This window comes from Talpa occidentalis, unplaced genomic scaffold, assembly GCF_014898055.3.
Source record: "Talpa occidentalis isolate TD23 unplaced genomic scaffold, MPIMG_talOcc4v2.1 talOcc4.12, whole genome shotgun sequence".
NCBI lineage: Eukaryota > Metazoa > Chordata > Mammalia > Eulipotyphla > Talpidae > Talpa > Talpa occidentalis.
The window spans coordinates 41030420-41044476 of NW_023601212.1; the positions used below are offsets into that span (position 1 = coordinate 41030420).

Below are 14057 nucleotides of genomic sequence, written 5' to 3' on the forward strand. Positions count from 1 at the left end.
GATTAAGCTGGTCAAAGTCAATCTCATACAGCCTGGGGACTCATAAGCCCCCGCCTCCCCATAAAGAGAATGTTCTCCAAAAATAACTGTTTTTCAAATGCAGACATTTTCCCTGTCCTCCCAGGATATGGCACTTTCTCTTTACTGGAGCTCCATTGAAATAATAGACATGAACAAGCACAGGAGCCAAGGAAAGGGCCCACCCACCATGACCATGGAAAACAGTCCAGTTGTTTTTTTACTGGGCTTAGGGTTGGGGTGAGAGGGCCTATTTTGGTCATTTAAAGGAGCCATGGCTTACACTAAGCTTGGAGAGCTCACTCTAAATTACAAGATGGCTATTGCCCCTGAAAGAAAAGGATTTTCAGCACCAACAAAGGTGCACAGAAACTGACACATACTATTGCACCACGGAGGGAGGAAGCTAATGCCTAGGCTATAGGAATAATGCAGGCAAACTCTTATTTAACACCCTCCCTGTATCACCCACTGTTTTAAGTGCTGCTTGAGTTTTGTAACAACCCTCCCCCCAAGGCAGGTGCTAACATTACACTTTTTACTGATGAAGAAACTGAGGCTCAGGAGGTTAAGTGACTTGCCCAGGTTGGAAAGAGCAGAGATGAGATTCAAACCCAGGCAGCCTGAATTCTATAGTCCCTCCTTTTAACCACTATACTGGACTGCCTCAAACCCAACACAGCAATGGAACCTCTTAGCACCTATAAAAGCTGGTGCAAACCTCCCCCACCCAGAAAAAGACATCTGGAGAAAATGAACCAAAGGGTGGAACCAGGGAGATCACAGGGACCTGAAAAATGCTCTGTGTGTTCAAGAACTAAAGAATGCATATTGAACCACAACAGGATCCCACCTTTCACTTACCTGATTGGCAAAGATGTAAAATGCAGGGCAATGCAGTTGGACAGGGAAAGGGAACTTCAGAGTTTGAAAGAGCACGAACCTACTGTTCCCTGAAACCTGACCCCAAAGTCTGACATTTCACCCAACTATGCCAGTTTCAGGAATCTGCCCTGAGGAAATAGTCACAAACAAGTGCAAAGACACCATGGGGCTTGGGGTGAGGGAGGACATTGCAGCATGGCTATCATTGGTAGAACAGTAGCTCTCAAAACAGATACACAGTTTTTATTACAGAAAACAAAAAGTATAGGTGTGCCAAAGGAAAAACTGGGAATGATGTCATATCCTTTACAGTAAAGTCCTCACCAAAGCCCACAAAGCCCTGCACAATTTGTCTCCTTCCTGTACTCACCTCCCTCCACTCACCTGTCACACAGGTACTCAATAAACATTTGTGAATGAATGCACCCTTCTCCCACCTCACATCTCTAAATTAATCTGCCCCATCAGTGTCTCCTGTATGTGCCCAAGACCAGCGTGGGTGTGGGCACCAAAGGAATAAAGAACTATAGTCTATACCAGCAGCACTTACCACGTCAGGAGCCCAGAGAAAGTGAGACACGATTTTAAAACTGGGCAACATAAGGAGAAGGAGGGAGAAAGGGAGGCCACAGCAGCTTTCGTTCCATCATTTTCCAACTCCGGCTGAGATTTCCTTCTATATACTCATCTATATTTACATCAACGAATCTGTCTGTAGCAAGCCTGTTGCTGATCGTGTGGGATCTAAAGTTCACAGAAAGCTGGCTTAGACACCCAGCTAGGAAGAGAAACTGTAAATTAAATTTAAGTCACCCAAAAACCCTAAATCCGCCCACTCCCCTCCAAGAAATCCGTGACATCTTTTATAGCAGGATTTCTCAGTCTCAGCGCGATTGACATCTTGGGCTGGCTAGTTCTTTACTGGGGCAGGGGCTGTCCTGTGGATTTTAGGATACTCAGTAGCCTTGTTTCTATCCATTACATGCCAGTAGCACCCCACCCTCTGCATTCGTGACAACGAAAAATGTCTCCAGACATTGCCAAAAGTCCCTTGGGGGGCAAAATCTCCCCCCAATTCAAACACACTGCTTTATATGTAGCCTGGGAAAAATTCCAAATCAATCAACTGTTCTTTCCCTGCCCCTCTTCATCATCTTCCTGAATTCTGAGTCACCTGATCTCCAAATCTCTTTTACAGATTCTAGGAAAGTGATGACAACAGTTCCATGACTTCAGTACCAGAATTTCATTCTGAAAATAATCAGAACCTTGGACAGAGGTTTTTGCACAAAGATGTTCATTGTGCTGTTAGTTATATGCAAAACAAACAACTGGAGATTGTTATATGTAGTATGATACATCCAGAAAGTGGAATATCATCAGATATTAACAGTCATTTCTGGGGCTGCTGCCAACCCATACAGCACCACTGTGTGAATTTAAATAAGATGCCCCTTTTTCAAATTGTTAGGTCCATCTGTCAAAAACTGTCATAATATCTTCATTTTGCTTGAAAAAGAACTTAAGCTTCCATCATCTGGGAAATTAAAATAATAAATGTATGGCTTTAAGTTGCCTGTGATATGAGCTATGATACCCTTGTGTAGTGTACTGCCTGCACAACCATACCTGGTAGTCTTAATGCTGTCCAAGGATATCTAGTGGCATGAAAATGTGTTCACAAAAGTGTATATCCATTAAAATATAGGGAATGAAATATATTAAATTATCTCCATGGAGTCCCTCTGAATTTACATTCTTTGTACCTTAGCTATTCAATAAATGAAAAGGATAGGCCACTCGGAGGATACAACTTTTGGGCTAAGACCAAAATGAAGAGAAGGAGCCATAAGGAGACCTGGTAGTATAATTAAGCAGGTGAAAGGAACAGATAGCACAAATGCTTTGAAATGCAAATGATCCTGGTGTGGGCAAAAAGGGTCACAGGGTTGATACAGAGAGGAGGGGGTAGAAAATGGAAGAGATGAGATCAAAGACAGAACAGGGACCAGATCCCAGATCAGGGCCTTCTAGAACCCTGGTTCATCTGTAGCCTGTACTTTAGGCAGAGGGTAAGAATCCAGGGCATTTACCCAACAAACTCAGAAGAGAAATAGTACATTATCCCACCACTATTCAGTGATGGAGCAAAATAGAAGGAATTCTACTTCCAGTCCAGTGCTGAAATAAACAAAGCCAGGTGTTTCCAGAATTTTAACAATCTTTATCAATAACACTGTTTGTTTTCCTTATTATTACTCAATTAACAAATACTTGTGCATGATATAGTGATGCAACTAATAGCAGATGTAAGGAAGGCAAATCTCTGTCCCTTACCCTCAAGGAGCTTTCTAATTAGAGGTAAAACATAAACACACAATCTTACTGATTTCCACTGATTTCCATGCCAGACTCACTTGATGTTGAAAAGATATAGCTAGGTTGGTAAGTGGAGGAATTTTGTCATTCCAAAGCCAACAAGAACAACAAAAACCAGAGAGAACCAGACATGGGCACCCACCTTTTCATACACATCTTCATATCCAAAATCCATTCATGGAAGGGAGGGAAGGAGGGAGGGAAGGAGGGAAGGAGGGAGGAAGATGTTGGATGATGATTGAATAGACGGGTAGATGGGGTATAGGTGGGTGGATAAGTAGATGGAGGGGGGATGGATAGATGGGTGAATATGTGGGTGAATGAGGAGATGAGTAAATAACTGGACTGAACTGAAGGGTGAAAATATGGGTCAGCGAATGGATGTTGGAATCATATAATTCTAGTATTGACAATCAGTGTGAATCTGTGATTGTTCTCCTCTGGACTTATATATTGGAGAAGTGGTGACTGAATTGATCATCCAACAGAGTGAGTTTAGAGGATAGATGGCAAAGAGTAAGAGACATCAAGGGACTTGAGAATATTAGCAAGAAGAGGCAGAAAAATAATAATTAGCACTATGGTGCACATACCATGTGCCACACACCATACCACCAAAATAAAGTAAGTCATTCATCTTTCCTTTTTGCCACTCATCCATCCATCCATCCATTACCCATATGTAAACATACAGTGCATACTAAGTTCCAGTATAATTCTAAGCATGGCATGTATTAACTCCTTCAATCTTCCAAGATATGTGCTATTAGAACCCCCATTGTACAGACTGGGAAACTGAGGCACAGAGCACTTATGTGGCTTTCCCAAAGTCACACAGCAAGTGACTAGCAGAGTTGGGATTTGTACCCCAGCCACCTGGCTCCAGAGTCCATGCTCTCAAGTTGGCCGTGCTGCTGTATGACCATATCAGTTGCCACTTTCTAAACCATAAGCTGACTCTCAAAAGACAAAGAAGGAACAGGGGCTGTCTGGCTGACCCAGTCCTTAGAGAGAATAAGTAGACTGTGAAATGGCTTAGCCAGGGCCTGTCAGATGGCTGGTGTTCCATAAATGCTGATGAATCTCAGCTGATTCTAGCTGAAGCGAGATTTCCAAGTACACAGACTAAAATTAACACCTTGAATTCATTCATTCAAAAATTATTTATTCATCACAGTAGCACTGCTCAAAAATCTGGAAACATCCCAAATGTCCATCACCAAGGAAAATGGATAAATTGTTGTATCATCACAGAATGCAATATTATAGAGAGAAAAATAAATGACCTACAGCAATACTCAATAAGAGACATGAATCTTAGAAACACAATTAAGTGAACAAAAGCAAGTGCAAGTTCCAGAAGGCAAAACATTTCAGAAATCAGGGATGTTAAATTTATATTAAGGCATATATAAATATGTGACAAAAAACATTTTTTGAAAAAAAGCAAGGTAATAAGAAATACACAATTTAAGAGAGTTTTTTGGGAAGTCGATGGGGGAAGGTTAGAAAAAAAGGCAGGGTGGGGTGGTGGAGACTGTGGTAGCAGTAAACTGCTGATCATCTTCTAATTCATGGTTTCCCAAAGTATGCCCCCAGACCTCTACACCATCAGGGAACTTGGTAGAAATGCAGATTCTCAGGGTCTTCCCCAAATCTCCTGAATCAGAAGCCCTGGGGTGAGGCCCAGTCACTTGTATTTAAAAGAGCCTCCAGATGACGCTGATGCACATCCCTATGTGGGAACCTCTGCTCTAGAGCAGGTTCTGATCTCAGGGACTGGGGACTGCATTTTGGGGACTGTCAATCTAGTTCTTGAGAGACAATACTGAGATTGTGTTATGAGCTTGGAACAGGGTTAAAGCAATAGGCTGCTTGCCTGAAGTGCAAGAAAATATCCCACAATTATGTATTCAGCTTCTGCTGTTGCTAAACACAGTGGTAACCACAGTCCAGCCCTTGCTGTCATGGAGGAAAGGCCATCTGTCCTGCTGGTCTGCAGCGCACGAGCGCCCAAGCTTCCTGTGCATGACACAGCGACCTCCATAACTCCCTGGACATAGGGCGGCTACGCCCATTTCACAGATGAAGAGACTAAGGCTTCACTATTGCGAGCTGGGACTGAGAACGGCAGTCAGGGTCCACTGTTGCCCAGGTCTGTAGGCGACACCTAGTGTCATTCTCCTCTCTGTCTCTTCTCCACTCCTGCTATTGCTTATCAAGCACACTGCTAGTGGACTTCAAAAATATTTCACAGCAGCAAGTGAAGGTCAGCACAGCCCCCTCCCATGCTCATTATTCTTAATAAGGAATATAATAAAGGTCAACAAGATAAAAGAACACGGCATATTCAGGAAGGTCAGAAACCTTCCCCCTGCCCCCAGAGCAAGTTCTAGGTCAGTACCAATAAACTGACAAATCCATCAATTTATTCTTGACATCGGACTATCCCTCCTGCAAATTCCGCTTGTATGAAAATACTTTAAGTTTGGTTTAAACTTATATATACTTTTTACACACCAGTCTAAAGTGAGAACAGAACTAAGTGTGAATCTCACTGGCAGGTAGGTGACAAAGTTGAGTTTTCCCTCATTGTTCCAGAGAGGGGGTCCTGCCTCGTGTGTTATTCTGGGCGGGGGGCACTAAATTCTGAATTCCAGGTTCAGCTGAACACTGAGCACCTTCAAGGAAGAACCAAGAATGTTCCCAGTCTGAGCAGAAGATAAAGCCATCTCTGACCCAAGAGAGATAATAAAACTTGATCCAGACTTAACTGAGGAATTTTGCTTCAGAGTCAGGATCTCTCTCTTGCATTAACTACCTTAAATAGGCGGCTTCCAGAGCACAATTCATTCCAATAAAAAAATGTCTCGGCTTTTCAGAGGGAAAAGCATCTTCATTCCTGGGCACTGGCACCATCCCTTCTTCTCTGTCTCTCTTGGGTGTAAAAAGCTCAGCACCAGGTCAACCAGCATCCTGGTTTGCCCAGAATCGTCAGCTTTCTCAAGATGCTAAACCGGGACAGTAAACTGGGGCATCTGGTCACCACACCCAGACAAGAACTAATGCCTGGTGATTTTTGAAACCTAAGATGCTGAACCTACCCACCTGGTTCCTGTCTTGGAATGTTCCTTCTCTATCCTCCCAGGAAGTGAGAGAGGGGGGAGAAAGAAGAAAGACCAGAGTTAAGGTGGGGGGGGGGATCACATGCTAACCCCAAAGCTATACTCTCAGTGGTCGTCTGGGGCAGCCACAGCAGCCATCCTAGGCTGTGGTCTCCATGGTGGGTTGGACTCTTGACCAGCTCAGAAGGAAGAAATGGGATGGGAGGGGGGATCAGGGCAGTTAATTATATACTCCAAAACTCCCTCACCTTGGGGAGAGATCAAGGGGAGAGATCAAGGGGGGGAAGACAATTAATTTTACCTTAGACCAAAGGGAATAGAAAATGGGTCAAGTGGACATGATTTTTTTCCCCTTAATGCTTCTGAGGCAATGGAGAATGCAGATATCTAAAGGTTGCTTTAAAGAGAGCCACACTCAAATTAAGAAATCCAAGTCGGTCATCACAGAGGGGCCCTTTGCTCCCATTCCTAGCCAGAGAGCCTTATTTCTAGGCAAAGTTCCCCAAAACAAGAATGTTAGGGGGAAGTGTACCCTTTGATATTGTGGCTCATGTACTTAGGGACTTTCTCAGTGCCGGACACTGTGCTGAGTATTTCCCATGTGTGACCCCATTTTGCCTCACTGAGAGCCCTCTGGGGGGGATGTTACCAGAAGCCATATTGTCACCATGCGCCTGAGGAAACTGAGGCTCTAGGGCCTAAGGCCGCTTGGCTGGGTGGGCAATTCCAACCTGCGCCTGGATGACCCCGCGCCCAGAACACGTTCCCTCTCCTCTCTGCAGTCTGTTTCTCGTGGCACAAGCAGCTCCTTCTCTAAGGAGCTGAGTTAGCATTCTCTGAAATGGATTAACTGTGGGGCTCTGGGCCCTGTCTCTGGATGGAGTCCATCTCCCCAGTGGTGCCTAACAATGTTGACAGGGTGCCTGCGCGTGCTCACTCCAGGGGCTACCGAGCGGGGGGGGGGAAACAAGCCTCCAGCACCCAACAGACATCCCCCAAGCACTGGAAGGAATATTTCACTCTCAAGGCACGCCCCAACTTCTCAAGCACTAACATTTCAGAGGACTCTGACCTGATAAACCTCATCACACCTGCCCCTCCCAGTCCCCACCCAGGCCTATGCTGCACCTAAAATCCACTGAAAACCCGAACACAGGGAAAATCAGAACTCTGATTTGGCAAACAGGTGGAGAGAGGGACTTTTTTACTCATGGACAAATGTTTAAAGGGTGCTACTTTGTGACAGGACAGTGGGTTGCAGTGGTGCCCAGGGCAATGGGGATGGCTTTTGTGGCCAGGGAACCTGACTTTTCACTGGCAAGTGGTGGAACCCATGAACGCCACACCAAAGATCTCCTTCTCCCTCAATATTTCAAACCAGTGCAGGCAAACAGCGAAAACAACATCCTGTCCTTCCTCATTTCCATGACTGGCACTGAATGCTACCACTTCCACCACTTTCTACATGCCCACAATCCTCCATCCTAAACCCAGACAAACTCTGGAGTTTAGAACTTGGTGCTTTTAGAGGGATAACAAGGATGGGAATATAAAACAGCACAACCATCTTGCCAGAAAAACAGTTCAGAGGTCTCCTTATAAAGTTTAAACATATACTTAGCTAAACAACCAGCAATCCTACCCAAGAGAAATGGAACGTATTCTCCCAGGGCTCCCACTAAATCCCTCCTGCCAGGGTTTATAGCAGCTCTATTCATTATCACTGAACCTCAAAATATACCAGATGTGGGCCTCCCCGGTGGCGCAGCGGTTGATCGCTGGGTTGCGAAGCTGCCCTCAGCCTCTGCAGCGCCGGTTCGATCCCCGGCTGCTCCCCGGCCACCAGAGGAGGGTCCCACATGGCGCGCAGACCTCTTTCTGCCACCTGCTGCTCCCCTCAGCAGTGTGCTTCGGTCCTTCTGCCTGCTCTGCTCCCCGCTCTGGCTCTGGTGAATTCTCTCACCCTCCCACGCTTCTGACTGTACCCAGTGCTTGTATAAATAAATAAATAAATCTTTAAAAAAAAAATATACCAGATGCCCTTCAAATGGAAAATGAATGTACAGCTCTGTTCCACCCATGGAATACTATTCAGCACTAAAAAGGAATGCACAACAGCATGAATGGATCTCAAAAGTGGAGCAAACAAAACCACACTCCAAAAGCTACATACCATGTGAGCCTATTTATAAATGACTTATGAAAAAGGCAAACGTACAGGGATAGTTCAGTGGCTGCCAGGGGTTCAGGTGGTGGGATGCTGACGCAAAGGGACATTAGGGGGTGTCTTGGGGTGCTGGAACTGTTCTGTATCTTGATTTTAGTGGTGGTTACACAACTGTATGCATTTTGCCAAAACTCAGAACTGTGGGCTGAAAAGGGTGAATTTTTCCCTGAATAAAGTATAGCTCAATAAGCCTGATTTTTGAGGAAAAGAAGAGAAAGATACTGAGATGCATCTATGATCTAACCTGGAAATGTCAAGCGTAGCCCATGGGCTAGCAGCGTGGGCAAGCAATAGATGCTGATGAAAAAAGCAGAATCCCAGGCCGTGCCACCCCTCCCCACCCCAAACCTGCTGGACCATGTCATCATTTTAATCAGGCAATTCTCATGCTCATGAAAGTCTGAAAAGCACTACAATCTATACATAGCATCCCCAGTGGGGAGTGGAACAGCACCCATAAACAATCATATCTAACTTTTTTGCAGCAAGACATACCAAAAGGCACACCCAGATGGATAAATGAAAATTTAAAATAAGATTATAAACTCAGATCTGTTCGAGGTAGGTTTTTAATCCCTAAATGAGCTGACATTTTGCCTTTCAGAGCTTTTTACATTTGGGGACTGAGAAGAGGGACTGCACCTTTATAGAAAAATTCCCAGTGGAAAAAATCATGCTCATTCTTACTTCCCAGAATTTTGCTCTTCTGGAAATAGCAGCCACATTAATCTAGAAGAAGGACTTTACAGGTCATACTGTCCTGCCCTCAACAGTAGTGCCTTCTAGGACATTCTACTTTTCAAGATGGGCTAAGACTGATAACATGCTTCAATTTCTCCCAGAGTTACCTCTTCTCTCCATGCAGAACATACATCTTCAAAGTGCTTCATTAAAAACAAGCAAACAAACAGCACAATTAAGTGTCAGTCAGCCAATGTCCACAGATTACCTGATGTGATGGTACTCTAAGCTTCTTGTTAAGATTTCTGAAAACACAGATGAAAATCTGGAATCCTGTGTGCAATCCAGGAGGTCAAGTGTCATTAACACACAGACTCCAGTCTGTGGCTCTTGCAAGGACCCCAAATTCCTACAACTTGCTCAGTGGGAGATCTGCTGGCATCAGCAGGGCTGGGGGAAGATGACATTCACATTGGCACTTGGTAGCACATCAGAAGGAGCAAGTGGCATTAAGTGGGGGCTCTAGGAAGGCTGACAGATGCACCTTATTGAGCTGACAGATTTGAGCTCTTTAGAAGCCATCATCAGAGCCCATCACGGCCATATTTAAAACAGACTTCCAATCAACGAAATCATGAAACCAAGGTGTGTGGTCAAGACGGCTTGCTGCCTGGAATACTCCAAGAGAAAAAGGCAGCAGCAATGTTAGTCTGACCATCAGGTTTCCATTTGGGTTTTCTTACTTAAGAAGAGAAAAGCAAAATTAATGAGAACCCACAAATGGCTTAAGCAACTGGGGGTGGAGGATGCAGAAGGGTAAGCAATCACTGTGCAATGAGGTAAATGCAAGGTTGTAACTTCCCCCAGCATGCCTGTTGGAATTTTCATTTGAAGTAATGTCTTTAGGCCCAATGAACAGACAGCCAAGTTCCTGGGACATTTACTCCACCACAGAAAGTGAGGAATCTGCTTCCTCTATTCCCCTGCACCCCACTGCCAAGTACATGGCCCACTGCACATGCATCCAAGAATGGCAGGGGCACTTCTATTCCTAGGTATAGACCCAAGGGAATGTTTTTTTAAAGTTCAACAAAAGATCTGTATAAGTATGTTCCTAACAGCACCATCTGTAAACTACCCAAATGCATGCTCAATGGTGGAACAGGCAAGTCCAGTGGGTCGTGTCCGACAAGGAAACACTACACACCTATGAGAAAGGACAACTGATAAGCAGTTGCAGCAATGTGGATGGGTCTCAGACGTGCTGTTCAGCAAAAGCAGCCAGACACAAAGGCGCACAGCCCATGACTCCATCTATAGGAGGCTCAAAAGGAGGCAAAATTAATCTGTGGGGTTGGAAGCCAAAGTTCCCTTGTGTGGGGAGTGAGTGGGAGGGGGCATTTTGTCATGACTTCTCAAACTGGACTCCACTTTCCTGTCATAATTAGACTTTATTCTAAAAGTTTAGAAAAAGTTCTTAAATACTTTTTTTTTAAATGGCAAAAGTATTTGGACACAGAATTCAATGTTCCGCATGGGCACCCTAACACCTGCGTTCCCATAAAGCCCCTCTCCTGCGCCAGCTCCAATCCCTCCTTAGCTAGTCCCCCAGTTCTCGGCCCCTCTCCTGTCATTCCCCCAGAGAAAGCTCAGTCCTGAATGTCCACGCTTGGCAACAGACTGAGAGATGAAGAGCCCTGCCTTCCAGAGTGGGACTGTACAGTATGTTTATTGCCTTGGGCCAACGAGAGAACAAAAACTGTCTGCAGAGAGCAAAATGCACAAACTCATCACTAAGCTACCAAAAGCAAGAAAGCCAGAGAAAACCTAAAGTCCCAATCTACCTGCATTTCCCCCGAAATTCCTCCTTCCAAGGGGCCCTCTGCAAACCCCTCCCCCACCCCAACAGTCCTATCATCTGCAGGATTCAGGCTGGACCAGGGTGAGCTAAGGACACATTAGGACTCCCACCTCCTTCCCAATCCAGGCTCCAGAAGGCGATCTAAAGCCATTTTCAACACGAAATTTGCCAGCCCGGTGAATCCCTCCTGGACACCCACTGGAGTTATCTGAGCGTGCACACGCTGACACCCTGTCTTCCTCCACGGAGGCAGTTTGATCACAAGACCCTTGAACACTGCAAATGGGCCTTCATATGATTGGAACTTAGGAAGCAAAGACCTGGCTCCTGTCTCAGGTAACAATTGAGACCGCATCATGCTGAGGGGTATATGCCTTCAAATAGACCCCAGTTAACCCTCTAAATTTTCACCATCATGAAAGCAGACTATTCACACACTCCAAAACCTCAGAGCCCTCTGTTAGAATTTCAGCACCCAGAAGCCAAAAGCCTGACTCAATTATGAGCCCCCCTAGAAGTGAATTCACCCACCACCTTGCTCCTCAAATAAGCAAGCCCAGAACCACTCAAGCCCCAGCCTGTTGAGTGATATAGCAGTCAAACTCACACACAAAAGGGATGGGGGCTCACTTCTGAACCCCAGGGGCCTATCCTGACTGTTCATTTGTACATGGAGAGCAGCCGGTTGGAAAGGTGCCGAGAAGTGGCACTTTGGGGCAGGGCACAGTGGCCAGTCAGCCTAGGGAGCAGGATTCGTCCCCCCACTTGGAATCTGGGTCATGCTTAGATAACTGCTAGAAAGCCCGACTAATTACCCATCCTTGCCTGCCTACATCTCAACAGATGTTAAGCCCTCCTCAAGGTTTATTTCAAGCAGGCACTGATTTAAAGAAACACAAGGGGATCTGCATTTTGATAGCATCTCCATAGAGGAAAATGTGGTCTTTACCTTCTTCCTCTGGATCTTTGATTTTATGGTTTTATAAAAGGGCATTTACCTGCCAGAGATGTCCACATGGATGCTGGTTCTCCTGGTGTCCCTTCCTGGGTCTCTAGAGTAGGAGAAGCAGATTCCAACCCAAGCGTTGCCACTGTGCCCTAGGAAGGACCCACCACCTAATTTGCTCTTGTCCTTTCTTTTTGAAATAGCCCAAGCTGGGTCTTCAGGTCAGGGCTCCAGATGGGGCAAGGGGAATGTTTTCTACACCCCAAAAGATGATGAAGTCCCCCATTAGTGGCTGAGGGAAACAGGAGCGGCAGAACACGGGAAAGAACCCTCAACTCATCACTGCTTCCCCAGGGCTGGGCCATCGGCCACTCAGAGGTGTTAATTCTGGCCGGTGCCGACCCCTAAGGAGGAAGGCCACATGTTCTCCCACTTGCTCTTGGTCCTGAGAAGCCCCTCCGCGCCTTGCCCTGCAGGTGCTCCCCCCAGCTCAGGGCAAGCAGCGGTGGGGAGGCTCACAAGCTGGGACTGGGCTCCGGCTCAGGAGGCAACGGAGGGCTCCGGTGAGGGGCAGCTGAGGAAGCCCAGCCAAGGCCCCCACGGTCGCCCGGCTCTGGCCAGAACGCACAGGCCCCAGCCAGGTCCAAGCTCGTCCGCGGGAACTCTGACTCCTTTGGGACTGGCGCTACAGACCCCCCCCCCCCCGCCCAAGGCCTCTGCACGACCCTGGGGCCCAACCCTCCTTCTGGAACCGGTCCTCAGGCGGAATCCACTCCCCGGCCCCCCACCCCAAGCCTCCACGGCGGCTCAGCCCAGCCCGGGGTGGAGAGCGCCTGCACACTCCTCCCGGGGCCCCGTCCCAGCCCTGGGAAGACCCCCCCGGCTCCCATCAACCCCCGGGTCTCTCTCCCAGGCTGGAAGGGGAAGCGGAGGGGGGTGGGGGGAGGCGCAGCTGCCGGGGTTCGGGCAAAGGATATGGCCATTCGGTGATCTTTTTGGCGTATTTTCTCACCACGTTGTCCTCGCTGAAGAGGAAGAGCGAGCGGTTGACCGTGAGGCAGTTCTGTCGGACGGGGATGGGGTTGTAGAGGGCCATGGTCCGCGCTCTCTGCGCCATGGACTGCTTGTACATCCTTTGCGCCCCGGGCTGCCCGCCCTGCCGGCTGCCCCCGGCTCCTCGCCCGCCTGCGGCGCCCACGACCACCCCGGCGGCGGCCCCGGAGCCTCCTCCCCCGTAGCGGGCCGGCACGTCGTCTCCGAAGCGGGCCATTCTGCAAGAGCAAAGGGCTCCGGGTTACGCTGCGGCGAACGATGCGGAAGACGCCGCCGCCGATGCCGATGCCGCGGCCGCTGCTGCCGGAGCTGCGAAGACGGCGGCTCGAGCTGCTGCTGCGGAGACGCGCCGCGGCCCAGCCCATCGGGCGGCGGCGGGCGGCGCCGCGGGTCGGGGGCTCAGCGGGCGGCGGGCCGGCCCCGGCCGGGGACAGCGGCGCGGGACATCCTCCCGGCTGACCCGAGGGAGGGGCGGGGGAGCGCGCGGAGGCGGGGCGCGGGGGCCGGGGGGAGGGGCGGGAAGCGAGCGAAAAATAACCGAGGAAGGAATCCAGGCAATCCCCAGTCCACCCACTCCGGGAAAAAAAAATAATAAGGCAGTTAAAAAAAAAAAAAAAAAAAAAGCAACGCACACCCCCTGAAGACGCGAGCAATTTGCAGAGGACGCCCCCCCGGGACGCAATGGAAGCTTCAAATTCCTCCGAGGTCCGGGTCAGGCTGGCATCTTGCAAAAGGAGTGCGCTCGGCCCATTAGAAAAAAAATGTTTTAATTAAAAAAAATAAAATCCAGGTTTTTGCTGAGGGGAGGGCAGCCATAAAAATTGTCCAGATCCCTCTTTCTGCTTTTGCTGTAGTTCCTAGACCTTAGAAATGCTGAAAGAT

General features: G+C 47.7%; 1 protein-coding gene across 3 annotated transcripts in view; it reads right to left on the bottom strand.

Moving 5' to 3' along the window:
* CACNA1A (calcium voltage-gated channel subunit alpha1 A) overlaps positions 1 to 13456 on the bottom strand; it is a 216052-nt gene extending 202596 nt beyond the window's left edge. For 2 of the 3 annotated variants that reach the window (XM_037505963.2, XM_037505964.2), the window contains exon 1: positions 13100 to 13456. In XM_037505963.2, coding sequence (XP_037361860.1) covers positions 13100 to 13392 — 293 coding nt within the window. In that variant the 5' untranslated portion in view covers positions 13393 to 13456. The remainder of the gene's footprint in view (positions 1 to 13099) is intronic. The other variant, XM_054693304.1, reaches the window with a different exon arrangement.
* Between the last annotated feature and the right edge of the window lie 601 nt (positions 13457 to 14057).